The following is a 14,358-nucleotide window of genomic DNA, read 5'->3' as shown; positions in this document are numbered from 1 at the left end:
ACAGGTAACAAAGGTAAAAATAGATAAACTGGACATCAAAATTTTAAAAGCTTCCATGCATTGGGACGTCTGGGTGGTTCAGTTGGTTAAACATCTGACTCTTGATCTTGGCTCAGGTCATGAACTCACAGTTCCATGACTTCGAGCCCTGCCATCGAGCTACGCACTGTTAGTGTGGAGCCTGCTTGGGATTCTTTCTCCCTTTCTTCTGTCCATCCCCTGCTTACACTCTCTCAAAATAAACTTTAAATTAAAAAAAAAAAAATCTTCTATGCATAAAAGGACACAGTCAAGAGAGTAAAAAGATAACCTACAAACTGGGAGAAAATACTTGCAAATCATTATCTGATAAGGGCTTAATATTTAGAAAGAACTCCTACAACTCAACAACAACAAAAACCAATTCGATTTAAAAATGGGCAAAAAGACTTGATAGACATTTCTCCAAAGAGCATGTACAAATGGCCAACAAACACATGAACAATCACTAATCATAAGGGAATACAAATCAAAACTACAATGAGATACCACTTCACACCCATCAGAATGGCTACTATAAAAACAAAAAAACAAACAGAAAATAACAAATGTTGGCTAGAATGGTGGATAAATTAGAATTTTTATGCACTGTTGGTTAAGAATGTAAGATGGTGCAGCCAATGTGAAAAGAGTTTGGTGGTCCCTCAAAAATTAAAAATAGAACTACCACATGATCCAGCAATTCCATTTCTGGGTATACACCCAAAATAATTGAAAGCATGGTCTTGAAGAAGTATTTGTACGCCAATGTTCACAGTGGCGTTATTTACAAAAGGTGGAAGCAACCCAAACATCTATTGTTGGTGAACAAACCCAAATGTCTATTGTTGGATGGTTAGATAAACATAATGTGGTACATACATACAACAGAATATTATTCTACCTTTATGATATATGCTTCAACATAGCAAAGCCTTGAGATGTTATACTAGGTAAAATAAATAAGCCAGTCACAGAATGACAAATACTGCATGATTCCACTTATACAAGGTACCCACAATAGTCAAACTCATAGGACAAAAAGTAGAATAGTGATTGCCAGGGGCTGGGGAAGGGAAATGGGGAGTTACTTAATGGATGTAGTTGCAATTATGTAAGATAAAAAGTGTTCTGGGGATTGGTTGCAAAATACTGTGAATATACTTAACACTACTGAACTATATACTTAAAAGTGGTTAAGACATTAAATGTTATATTAATGTACATTTTAGCAGAATACCAAAAAAAGCACTATGAAAGGCACCATCTGCAGCTAAACGCAAACAACTGCAAAACGGACAGAAATCTAATACAGAATAGGGGAAGAAGAAATGTTTTACCCCTCACCAAAGATTCACCTACACGTATTCCAATCACCATATACATTCAGAAATCCTATCAATAGTATTCAGCTCAGATGTCTTATTTCAACTCGATTTCCACAGCTCTATTAGACACTTCCAATTAAATGCTCACTTTCACCACAAACTGCTTTCAGCTAATAACCTCATTATCCTCACCGTAAAAACTGATCACCACACCTTTCCTCTTCTCAATTCTCAACTTCTGTTAATCCACCAGCTAAGTCATCCTGGCTTGGAAAACCTAACAGCAGTAATATTTCCCTCTCCTTTATTTATATACTCACATAATCACTAAGTTTTAACACTTTATTCTAGATTCCTTACATACATCCCTTCCTTATTCATCTTTATACCTACAATCCTAATTCAGGCTAATTTTCTGGATTAGAAGAGCCTTCTATAATGTTCTCACTATAAATTCCTCTGTATTACAACCTAAAAATGACTACCAAACCAATCATTCTAAAACACAGAGCTCTGTAAGGTTCAGGATGAGTTCTATCTCCTTGATTAAGCAACTCCAGTGCATCTACTTCATCTCTCAAGTACTACAGTACTTACATTTTCTTGTACTATCCGCTATCTTTTTGAATATTATACAGGAGAATGAAGGAGGGGGTTTTACTCTTAATGTTTCCTACCTACATCAGAGCTTTGGTTCTGGGCATGTCCGATGGATGATTTAACTCTCCCTAATTTAAATCTCCTTTAATTGCTTTAGCCACCCATGATGTCACCAACAGCCAGCCCATAAGGAGGGATCAGTCTTTTACTTCTTTGGGAGACTCTCTGGCCTACCACAGATCTAGACATTTAATAAACCAAATGATAAATCTGTTAACTCTGACCACATAAAATTTAACACAACTGGTTAACCACCAATTAATAGTTTACTGAGGCCTGTTTGTTCAAGGGAAAAATCCACAGATTGGGAGTTCAAAAAAAACCACTTCGATATTTAATGGGATCCTGGATTGAGCACTGATTTCACGGAGTCAAGTGGTTTTCCTTAATCTTTGAAAATAATCTATATAAAAGGACTCTGGAAGTACAAGGTTAAGTCTCACAATCTAGATTTGTACAGTTAATGGAGTAATTAATTAATCATGTACTGACTTGTGGTATCCAATTAAGTCTGCTGTGCATCTATTGAATTCTCATAAATAACCTTTAAGCTTTTCATATTTGTTTTTCTTTCTCACCCCTAATAGATGTATAATATATTAATATATTTTTCTTCCACAGGTCCTTTTATACAATAGGTACTATGAATACTTACTGATTTGTGGTACCCTGAGACAAGATGACATTCCTATCGATAAGCTAACACCCAAGAATCAAGAATACACCCAAGCTAACACACTGGACATAAATACATGTTGTGGAATACGACGAGAAAATAATAACTAGATTCACCATCTGCTCTTACTATAAACTTTCAAAGTGCTAAAGTAGCAATAAAGATTAAAATGTTAAAAGGATGTATCTAAACTTTTAATTAACATATACTCATGAAACAGAACAAATTATGAATGTTCATACTGAACACAACATGATAGACTAATGATAAACATGAAAAGAATCTAATTACGTGATTCTTTAGCTAGCTGGGCAATGAAGGATATCTGTATGATTTGCCTCCAACCTTGTGAGTATATCCAAAATTAAGTGCTCTGGCTCCACCTAGAACATGCCTCTCTCATATCTGCCTATGTATTCTTCCAAGTCTCATCTTCTTAAAACACCTTCCTAAAATGCTACTCAAATACTAAACTTACTAACAGTCTTACAACAAACTTAAGATAACAACTAGTTTATATTTTGGTATATCATCCTATCTCCCATCATCCCTAGTTAGTGAAACATCCATGCTCCTTACTCTACAACAGCTATCTCTACTCTATCTCAGCCAAACACAGCACTGCGATACCATAAATTTATCGCTTAGAATTAGTCCATTTTTAGGGACAATAAATACTGGAAGCAATTTTCTATTCTTCCTATCTCTCCAATACCTTCTCACTACTACTGAATCAACTCTTCATACTATCAACATAATAAAAGCCTCACAAAATGGGTTTTCATAAAGAAATACAAATGTATATGTACATATATTTAAGTAAACATACATATTTCCTAACTGAGACAACTGAGAAGACCTAGAAGTAATGACACCCCAGTTCCGACGAAGACACCTAGTGCCCAGACAGACCTTGCTTTCCTTCTCATACAATTCTCCAAATAAAAGAAACTAAGGTTCCTTGGAGAAATCCAGAGCTGAGACAGAGAAAGCAAAGATAAGTCGGGTATGCTTCTTGGTGCCAAAAAGAAAAGAAGTGCTATTAAAAAAAAAAAAAAAAAAAAGTCAAAAAAGATAGGCCAACTTGAAAGTGCTCTCCATGGCCAAATCTAGGACAATTTGCAATACAAAATTAAAGAATAATTGTAACGAATTATAATCCATAGAATAAAATAATAATCCATGACTCCATATTGACAGGTAAACAAATAAATACATAAATAGAGGAGAAAAGAAAGCTCTTCCTTAGAGCAGAATTCCAACTAACAAAAGCAGAAGAAATAACAGAAATAGAAAATCATTATTTGGTAAGCACTAGGTAGTAATTTTTCAAGCAACTTTCATCAATGGATGCTAAAATTAGTGTATGACAAGAAACTAGTATGATGAGAAAAAGATATTCACAAAAATCTTAAAGTACCTCTCAACAAGGTATCTATTAAATACAAAAAGGAGGGGCGCCTGGGTGGCTCAGTCGGTTGAACATCTGACTTCGGCTCAGGTCATGATCTCGCGGTCCGTGGGTTCAAGCCCCGCGTCGGGCTCTGTGCTGACAGCTCAGAGCCTGGAACCTGTATCGGATTCTGTGTCTCCCTCTCTCTGCCCCTCCCCCACTTGCACTCTGTCTCTCTCTGTCTCAAAAATAAACATTAAAAAAAATAAAAAATTAAATACAAAAAGGGAAAAAATAGAAACCTTACAATAGAGAAAACTGGCAGACATCTGCTTAACTAACTGATCCAAAGTAAGACATCACCATGTGCTTCCTGATAGGGTGTACTAAGGATGACACAACATCATTCTGTGGAATTCTTGCCAAAAATGCATAACCTAGATTCAATCATGAGGAATCATCAGACATACCTAAATTGAGGGAACATTCTACAAACCAATTTATCAGTATTCTTCAAAATTTATGAAAGGCAAAGCAAAAAATACTATTCCAGACTAAAAGAGACTAAGAATACATGACAACTAAATACAAAGTATTGGACCCTGGACCCAAAAAATGGCATTGCCGGGACCACTGGTGAGCTGTGAAATTAGATTAAATAGTATTGTATCAATATTTCCTGATTTGTGTAATTGTATTAGAAGATGTTAACATATGGAGAGTCTGGGTAAAGGGTATAACAGTGACTCTTTTATTGCTTTTGCAATTGTTTTATAAGTCTAAAATTATTTTTTTTAAAGCTAAAAAGAAGTAGAAAAGCTTCATGAGTATATAAACACAGACAACTGTGTGCATATGCTTGTCACACGTAAGCACAAACACAGACAACTGTGTGCATATGCTTGTCACAAGTAAGCACTCAAAAGTTAGCTATTAATATAATTCTCCAAGTTTATTAAGCCTCCTAGGATTTCTTAATTCCTCATTTAGTAAATATTTTACAGAGTGCCCACTATGTGCCCAACAAACACAAAAGAAAGAAGCCAGTCAGCCAGTGAGGCAGGCACTCACTAACAGATTCTTAGGCACAGCTGAGACTGGCTATTTCAAATATACTCATGACCATCTACACACTTATTCTCTTCTGTCTTTCAAAGTGAGTAATTCCAAGTTCTACTTTAATTCCTGCTCCCCAGTTTCCATGTTCCTGTTCCTACTTATGTTATTAAAATGCATGTAATTAAAAAACCATGGGATCAAATTCCAGCCATTTGACTTATCCTGTAACTAGTCTCTGTGACCGTTCTAATTCCTTTATTTGTAAAACTGGGATGCCTTTAACCAACTTTACAGGATTGCTGTGAGGATTTAAATGGGAACAAATATAAGCAAATGGTACATAGTACACATAGCAGATGTTAAAAAAATGTATTTTCCTATCTCTTAAAAATTATATTTTCTAACCACTATAGGGTCTTGAAGGGTAGATCAACAGTTGTTTTACTAATTTCTAGGTGAATTCCTGTTCTATTTTCCAAAGAGCCTACTTTGTATTTTTTACCTATGTATTTAAAAAAAATAAACATAAATAATGTATTTACTTTAACCATTTTAACAGCTTCAATACCCACTGAAAATCCAAAATGGAAAAATATGCATAAGCGTCATTTCTTTCCCAACTATCAGACCAATAGTTCTAACAGCTTTTCCAAATATTGTTTGGCGATCTCATCATGCCAACTCCAAACTCAAGATTCCATTATCATGCTCTATGCTGCCACCCATTGGCTATTACCATACTCTAGATATTTCCTTCTCTTTGAAATCTTAAAGCCAGCCTTAAAAAGTGTAAACTTCAACCCAGTGGATAAATTTATCTACACATTGTAGTAATTCTCATATGAGATGCTCCAAGTGCCTGCAAAGAGTTTCAGTTCAATCACTTTAAATCTAACACAATTAGAGATCTATACTTGGCAATTTACATTTTCTAAGCTCTCTTTTTTCCTATTTTCCACTATAGTTGTTATGGCTGTCTCTGAAAAAATTAAATGTCAAAGATAAGTAGTGAAGTTTCTAATGGAGAATACCAGCTTTCCCAGAACTAGCTAGGTTGTCAAACGGAAATACTCTTTCTAGTTAGAAAAGCAACTAGAAATTGAGGAACTAAAACGGTAAGAGCAGCTGTTTTAAATGCTACATAGTTCCAGGTCTTGCTAGTTCTGTCTTCTAAAAATATTCATACAGTATTTTACCCACATATAGCAATGGAAAACTCAATCATATTACAAGAATATACTGTACTCAATTACTGACCATAGAAGGGCTTTCCTCCTCATCCTACCTTAAAAAAGATAATTAACAGTTGCTCCTTCTATTCCACCAAAATGCTTACTAAATGACTTGCTCAACAGTCACAACATGCATGCACATGCGTGCATACACACACAATTCAAAATGACCAATTTCAACCTCACTAGCAGTTGCTTAATTTTCTGGTCTTTCTCAAACCACATTAAATTTCAAAACACTCTCCACATTCACTCAATGGGAACAGACCATCCTGGATAGTCCCAGGAACAACTTTTCATGTAGTAAACAAGAAAAGATGCCAGAAAAGAACATTAAAAGGCTCTTAAATTGGCTTTCAGATTTGAAAGCAACTTGCAACAATGATAAATAATGGTACAGTGGTTACAAGCAGAGGTAACAAAGAAGTATACAACATGGTTCACAGTGTTCAGAGGTTGACAACACAGTTAAGAACACAAGATGCAAACACAGAAAAATAGGAACAAAATAAGGCAGAATATTAACTGACAAATAACTGGTATAGATAACATTTACTACAACAGTGTGAAGTTTAGAAACAGCAATAAGAGCAGAGGTATACCAGTAATAGATAGCGGGATAGAAGCTTAAGCTAAGAGTTAAGGGCAGGGGAATATCAAGCGATAGAGAACAATGGGTATATGTAGTGCTGTAGTCCAAATAGTAAAAGCATGTTATTTAATACAAATGACTGGACAAAAAAAACCAAAAAACAAAAAACAAATGATTGCACCAGTTTAAGCTGCAAGAAAACTGTTTAAAAGACAATTGGGGGGCAGCATTAGAAAGAGAAGTGAACTAACCGTGGAGCGTACTGAGGCACAGATCATTAGGCTAATAAATCCAGAATACAATGAGAAAGTCACTGGAGACTGAGTATGAGATAACGTTTCCACACAATTTAAGGCGTGAAGGTTAGGGGGGAGGAGTTTACACTGGTAGCAGTGTTTAAAAGACTGAAGAAAACTAAAAGCGACCAATCATGTTATTTCAGTAGTTTAGAAATAATGCTAATGGTCTGAACCACGGTAAGGACTGTGGAAAGAAAAAGAATGCAATTCCTTCCTATGAAGGAAGAACTTATAGAACCTGGTCAATGATCTAGTTAGAAGTATATAGGGGGGAGGAAGGAATTCAAAATGCTTCCAAAGCTTTAAAACAGAAAACAAAAGTACCATGAAAAGAAACATAAGATAGCAAACTATTATTAATAAATGTTTCCAACATTTGAAATGATGTTTCTAAACCAAAACTCCGTTTATGTTTAATACAAAGCAATAAAAAAGGAATACAGCCAACTTCTACAACTGAATATAAACAGCATTCATGCTCCAATACAATGAAGAAACATCTTATACTAAAGCATAAACCACAGTTTATCATAAATCTACATGAATTAGTAACTACTTGATCCAGATCCATGCTACTGTTCTTTTTGTACAAATGACTCCCATTGCTTCAATTACCATACATTTCATATTTAAAATACACTCAACAGTTTGAGATCTAGTTAATTATTCTGCTTAGTGAACTATATAAATAAAGCAATGCATGTTGGGATACAGATTTCTCAATAGGCTAATCAACAGACTAGAAACAGTCTAAATTGCAAAACTCAGTTACTATCAAATCTTTTATAAATAAATATGGAATCATGCCTTCCTCTTCCTACAAATCCCCCAACAAATAATCAAATTTTGAAAAAATAAAAACTATAAAATACCACACTAGATAAGTTACACAAGTTTTTTCGTTACCTTTACTTTATCTCTTCTTAAGCAACAGAATAGACAGTTTTCATCAAAAGTCCAATCAGAAATGCTTTCAGGTTCACTGTCTGCAAAAAGAGTTGGAATACCAAATTAACAGTTACAAAAGTGAATTTTTCAAACAAATGAGAATTTCAAAAATATTATTTATTTTAACAACAAACAACAAAAAATCCTAAGCACTGGACAGGTTCCTTACTTGTCTTAATATTCTTAATAACTGTTCACTAATTAATGTATCTTATTAATACATATATTTGCATTATCAACTAAACACAAAAATGTTTATAGGGATACAGCTTTAACTCACATAAAATTGAGTAAAAAGGAGAAAGAGACTGGGGTTTAAATCACAAAAGTATCAGATATGTCACCAGGAAGAATTTGAAATATACCAAAGAGGAAAGAAGAAGGAAAAAAAAAAGATTTTGAATACCTTTATATAAACTGAGATCTTTTAATAATGCAGGTCCAAACAGCCCTTCAAGAATACTTTCAAACCCTGTAAGGATGAAAAAAAAAAATCCATTATTACAGTAACACTCCCTATAGTAAGGTAATATTAATCTGCTGCTGAAAAAAAGATGGTGTGTTCCTCCAGTTCTCAAGGATCCCCAGAGTATTACAGAAGGGACGCTGCGGAAAGAGTGTCAATGACAAACCTAAAAGGAACATTTGCATTTTTGTCCATGATTAACATTCAATACAAATTCACAGCACATTCGAGAACAACACAAAACAGACAACACTAGAAATAACCAATGAAAGAATGGAAACTCACGGGTTGTCCTATCATTGTACAAAATCCCAAATAGCTCCTTACATAAATGCTCAAAATCCATTTTAAAAGGCACCTTTCCCAACGGAAGAGTCAAATCGTTTCAAAATTTCCACAACATTCTGGATTAATCTAAATAGCCTGTTTCTGAATATGAACTGAGATAATAGATTTTTCAAGCTAACAGTTTTTTAATGTTTTGTTTATCTTTTTGAAAGAGCACAAGGAGGGGAGGAGCAGAGAGAGAGGGAGACAGGATCCAAAGTGGGCTCCACACTGACAGCAGTGAGCCCGATGTGGGGCTCAAACTCACGAACCAGGAGATCATGACCTCAGCGAAAGTGCAACGCTCAACTGACTGAGCCACCCAGGCACCCCTCAAGTCCACAGTTTTCTGAAGAAGGAAAATTCTCACTGAGAATACCTTTATTACTAAAGAAAAAAATCATAATATTTTAAAAGAAAAAGATCTTTGTAACTTTTTCACATTGCCACAATAACTACTTGCTGGTTCCTTTATGAAGGTAGAACTCACTAGTTATACATACAAAAAAAAGAAAGAAGAAATCCAAATATATCTGTATATAAATGTTTAAAATATTATCACCTTCCACATTATTTAAAAAAAAAACTTTTTTGGATTTATTACCTCAAATATGGCCGATTCAATGAAAAACAATGAAAAAATCTTGGCCATCTTACTGTTTCCTATGGTTCATAAAGAGAATAAGGAGGGAAAAGGGGAAAGGAATCAGACTGCACCTTTATATAACATAACAGAAATAACAGGTTAAGAGTGGTGGTTCCCAAACTAAGGATCTCACTGGGAGCTCAAACAGTTACAAGGGGTCCATGAATCCATATGTACTTCAAGAATGATCTTCAGAAAGAATTAACGTGTCTTGTGCATGCAGTGTTCATAGTACTGTTCAAATGCAAAAAAAAAAAAGTTATTGTAAAATGTTCCTGAATTCCTAGTATGTATTATGTATTTTGGTGCCCTATGTATTTTGTCACATAATCTATAATCACAACTTTCTAATTAAAAAAAATTAGTTAGAAAGTACTCTTATGCTCAAAAGGGAGGGAACCACTAATTTAAAATACTATAGCCAGGTAGATAACATGCGGTTCACAACATAGTTAGCACTTCCTTACTACAAATACAATCACCATAAAGGGTTTGAAGGTAAAGGGGTAGAAAAGATGGTGCTTACAAACAGGATTTTGTCTCTTTATAAGAATAATAATGCAGGGGTGCCTGGCTGAGTCGGTAGAGCAAGGGACTCTTGATCTTGGGGATATAGGTTCAAACAAGCTGCACAGGAGATGTAGAGATTACTTAAAAATCTTTAAGAAACTAAAAAAGATAAAAATTTAATACGGGGCGCCTGGGTACCTCAGTAGGTTAAGAGGCCAACTTGGGCTCATGTCATGATTTCGCAGTTCACAGGTTTGAGGCCCTGCGTCCCTCAGGCTCCGTGCTGACAGGTCTGCTTTGGATTCTGTGTTTCCGTCTCTCTCTGCCCCTCCCCTACTCATGCTCTGTCTCTCTCTTAAAAATAAATTTAAAAAATTAAAAAAGATTTTTAACAATTTCAAAAAAGAGAAGAACAATGCAGAGCAAAAGACTTTTCTGTCCACAGTATTAAGCCATTGTTTTCAACAGAATAATCTCTAGAGTCTATGTTAACTACATTGTAAAGAGTTGATTTTTCTACACTATTTTCTAGATTCTAGATTTTTCATTTATTATTAAGGAGCAATTGTTTTTCAATTCTCCTTAATTCTTCCCATCAAAATTATTCCAAGGACATTAACAAAATCAAACTATCCATTCAAGCAATAAGAGTTATCTGTGTCTCTGTTTATTATTTGCTAAAACATTTTCTGCTAAATCACTATGGTCTCTCTTCCCTAAACTAGGGAGGAGAAAGGGTTGGACTGGGGGTTTAGAGGTTGGGGAGATGGTGGTTAAGAGACTGAGAAGGAATTGCTAGATCCTATCTATCTTGGGCCTGCAAACTAGATATTCTCAACACTAGCCCCCCCTCCCCAAACCCCTTAAATAAATCCCACAGCCTGCCTCCCAACTCTAAAGCCCTATTTCACAAATATTAATGAAAGCATTTCAATATCTTTAAAGTACCAAGTACACACTGCAAATAGCTAAAAGAGATTATAAGTGGCTCTTGTCCCAAAGAACACATGTAATATGCTTTCATCTAGGTTTATATGAAATTGTGACGAATTCCAAACTTGCATACTAAGTATAAATTCCTGAGAAGGAAAAATGTTAATATAGCAAGAAATAATACCAGGAAAAAAAGGCTTATAAGCTTTGAGAGTGAAAATTATTAAAATTACAAAAAGTAACAGAATCTGAAAGAATAAGAAAATAGAATAAAAACTTCATCAATAACACAGAGACACTGAACAAAAAACTGAATCACATATCAAAAAAACCATGAAAGGGAAAGACCAAAAACAATAAAAAAAAAAAATCTGGTGACTTAACCACAAATAATTTTGACCAAAAGAGCAACTATAAACAGGTCACTCCTATTTTGCTCACATCTGTAACAATACATTAAACCTTACAAATATTATCAATTAGACACTGTAAAGCCATATCCTGCTACCCTGTTAACTGAATTTAATGCTACTCAGTTTTATTAATATTAAATATTGAATTTAGCAGTTGCATAGCAACAAGAAATGGCTCATGTGCTATGCTTGACATTAACAAAAGGCAAATAAGGGAAGAACAAATGTATTCAAAATTTATACCATGATCTCACAGAAAAGCCATGAGATCAATAACAAAATGCCATGGAAAATTAAATAAATACTGAAAAAGACAGCTATGTCATTATGTTCAATCACTAGAGCTTAAAAACCATCTTTATGGAATACATTACATGTGAGGAAATATTCATAATTTTATTGGACACAACCAGTGTTCAAAGAATTCCTGTCCAACACCACAATGGGTCTCAAAGTTGGGTCTCCAGTCTCTTCCTCACAGCAACCTCCACTGTGTTTTTAGACTACTCCTAAAATACTGCTTTGACAATGCCACTATCTGTTCAGAAAAATTCTTTGTTTAAAAAACAAATCCCAAATTCTTAAGGCCAGCAATCAAAGCTGCTTATCATTTGGCTCCAAGCTACCATTAGCAGCAGCCTTATTTCCCACAACTTTGTGCCCATTCTCAGAGCTTGTCATGTTAGTATTCTGATGTACTCAGTCATCCTAATATTTTCTCAGGCCTCTGCATCTCACCTCTGCCAAAATAAATTATCTCGTTCAAGGCACTCTTCAATTTGTTCAACAAATACATGTCTGCTTATTCAACTGACATTAACTGAGAGCTGACCATCTAGCATGGACAATGGCAGGCACTGATAGTGTGAACAGCCAGTGGTGAACAGACATGGTGACTGCCCTCATGAAGTTGGATTTCCAGTTTTCTCATCCTCAGAATTCACTTATCACTCTCCCCTTTTAAATAAATGTCAATTCCTTATGTTTTCTTTGTTTTCTGTCATGTGCAAAGTGCTCTCTATGCAATCTATTCTGTAAAATAAAATTTGTCACAGGCTATCTAAACTTTATTTTTTTGCTTTTCTTTTCATGTATTTGTATCTTATCTCCTCAAGGAGATTTAATATTCCAGGAAGGCTAGGCCGGTCTTCCTGTTTCCCTCATTTTTCTCTCTTAAACTAGGACTCTACATGCTTGGTTTGCAGCTTCTGATTTAATCATCTACCTCTCAAAAACAAAAGATAGATTAAAATTTTTCACATATTCCCTCTTCAATCTTAATCATAGTCACTACTTTATTTGTAACCAAAACGGAATAGTAGGTTATGAAAAATAACAGGACAGAAACATATCAAATACATAGCGAACATAAGTCAGTAAGCAATATAGTCCGTGCTTTTGAAACAAAAAATTAAGGATGGAATGAAAAATGGTTCATGGGTCTTGGGAACCTTTTCTCTGAGGTACAGTATAGACATTAGCAGTTTGAGAGATAAAGAGGTGCTAAAAAGGAAAATCAGAGGCACGTCAGAAAATTAGCAATTTTTACATCAAGGTCCTGGGGTATCTTGTAAAGCTTGGTGCTTGGTATAAAAGAGCTCGGTCTCCAACAGAGTAGTATTATTTTATGAAATATCAGTTCAGAGGTGCTTGCTGGTTTAAAAAAAAAAAAGGCACCAGATTATATAATAATTCAAAATAATTCAAAACAAAGACCTCCTAAAAAGAGAAAACAATGTTTACATAAAAATAATGGTGGGGGGAGTGCCTGGGTTGGTTCAGTCAGCTGGGCTTCTGATGCTTGATTTCGGCACCAATGATCTCACATTCCTGAGACAGAACCCCGAGTTGGGAGCACAGAGCCTGCTTAAGATTCTCTCTCTCACCCTCTGCCCTTCCCCTGTTCATGCTTGCATATGTGCACACACACACTGACGAAAAGAAAGAAAGAAAGAAAGAAAGAAAGAAAGAAAGAAAGAAAGAAAGAAAGAAAAGAAAAAAAAGAAAAGGAAAGAAAGAAAGAAAGAAAAGAAAAGAAAAGAAAGAAAAGAGAGAAAGAGAGAAAGAGAGAAAGAGAGAGAGAGAGAAAGAGAGAAAGAGAGAAAGAAAGAGAGAGAGAGAGAGAAAGAGAGAGAGAGAGAAAGAAAAAGGTAAGCAGTATACCAGTAAAATTAATAGTTAAGTTGTTACTGGGGAGCCTAGGTGGCTCAGTCAGTTAAGTGTCAAACTCTTGATTTCAGCTCAGGTAACGATCTTGCACTTCATGGGATGGAGACTGCCTGGGGCTCTACACTTGGAGCCTGCCTGGGATCCTCTCTCTTTCTTTCTCTGCCCCTCCCGTGTGCTCTCTCTTTCTCTCTCTAAATAACATAAACTTATAAATATCTCTCAAAATAATAAAATAAACCTATATATAAACAAACAAACACGATATAATTTAAAAAGTAATGACTTAGGAATAACATCCCAGGGGTGCCTGGGCTCAGTTGGTAGGCATCCCACTTCAGCTCAGGTCATGATCTCATGGTTTGTGAGATCAAGCCCTGGGTTGGCTCTACACTGACAGAGTAGAGCCTCCTTGGGATTCTCTCTCCCTCTCTTTGTCTCTCTCTCAGATGCCCCTCCCCATCTCATGCCTGCTCTCTCTCTCAGAATGAACATTTTTTAAAAATAAAATATGCAATTGAATAGCTGATTTAGACTTGTAGTTTTAGACTGAAACCTTAAGTTTGTACACTGTATTAGAATACTTAAACTTATGAACAATCACATTTATAAGTCTAAATTATGATTTTTAATATTTACTTAGACACGAAGGGAGATTTTGTTAAATACCTAAAGAGAAAATATAAAAATTT

General features: G+C 35.1%; 1 protein-coding gene across 5 annotated transcripts in view; it reads right to left on the bottom strand.

The window, feature by feature from the left end:
• LCOR (ligand dependent nuclear receptor corepressor) overlaps positions 1-14,358 on the bottom strand; it is a 138,590-nt gene that overhangs the window by 61,954 nt on the left and 62,278 nt on the right. For all 5 annotated transcript variants that reach the window (XM_047824942.1, XM_047824940.1, XM_047824941.1 and 2 more), the window contains exons 3-4: positions 8,612-8,677; positions 8,164-8,243 (exon numbers count right to left, since the gene is read on the bottom strand). Coding sequence is in view for 2 of the 5 variants with exons in the window: in XM_047824939.1 (XP_047680895.1) it covers positions 8,164-8,243; positions 8,612-8,677 (146 nt within the window). In the remaining 3 variants the exon portion in view is untranslated. The remainder of the gene's footprint in view (positions 1-8,163; positions 8,244-8,611; positions 8,678-14,358) is intronic.

This window comes from Prionailurus viverrinus, chromosome D2 (genome assembly GCF_022837055.1).
Source record: "Prionailurus viverrinus isolate Anna chromosome D2, UM_Priviv_1.0, whole genome shotgun sequence".
Classification (NCBI taxonomy): domain Eukaryota; kingdom Metazoa; phylum Chordata; class Mammalia; order Carnivora; family Felidae; genus Prionailurus; species Prionailurus viverrinus.
This window is presented reverse-complemented; position numbering and strand designations above follow the sequence as displayed.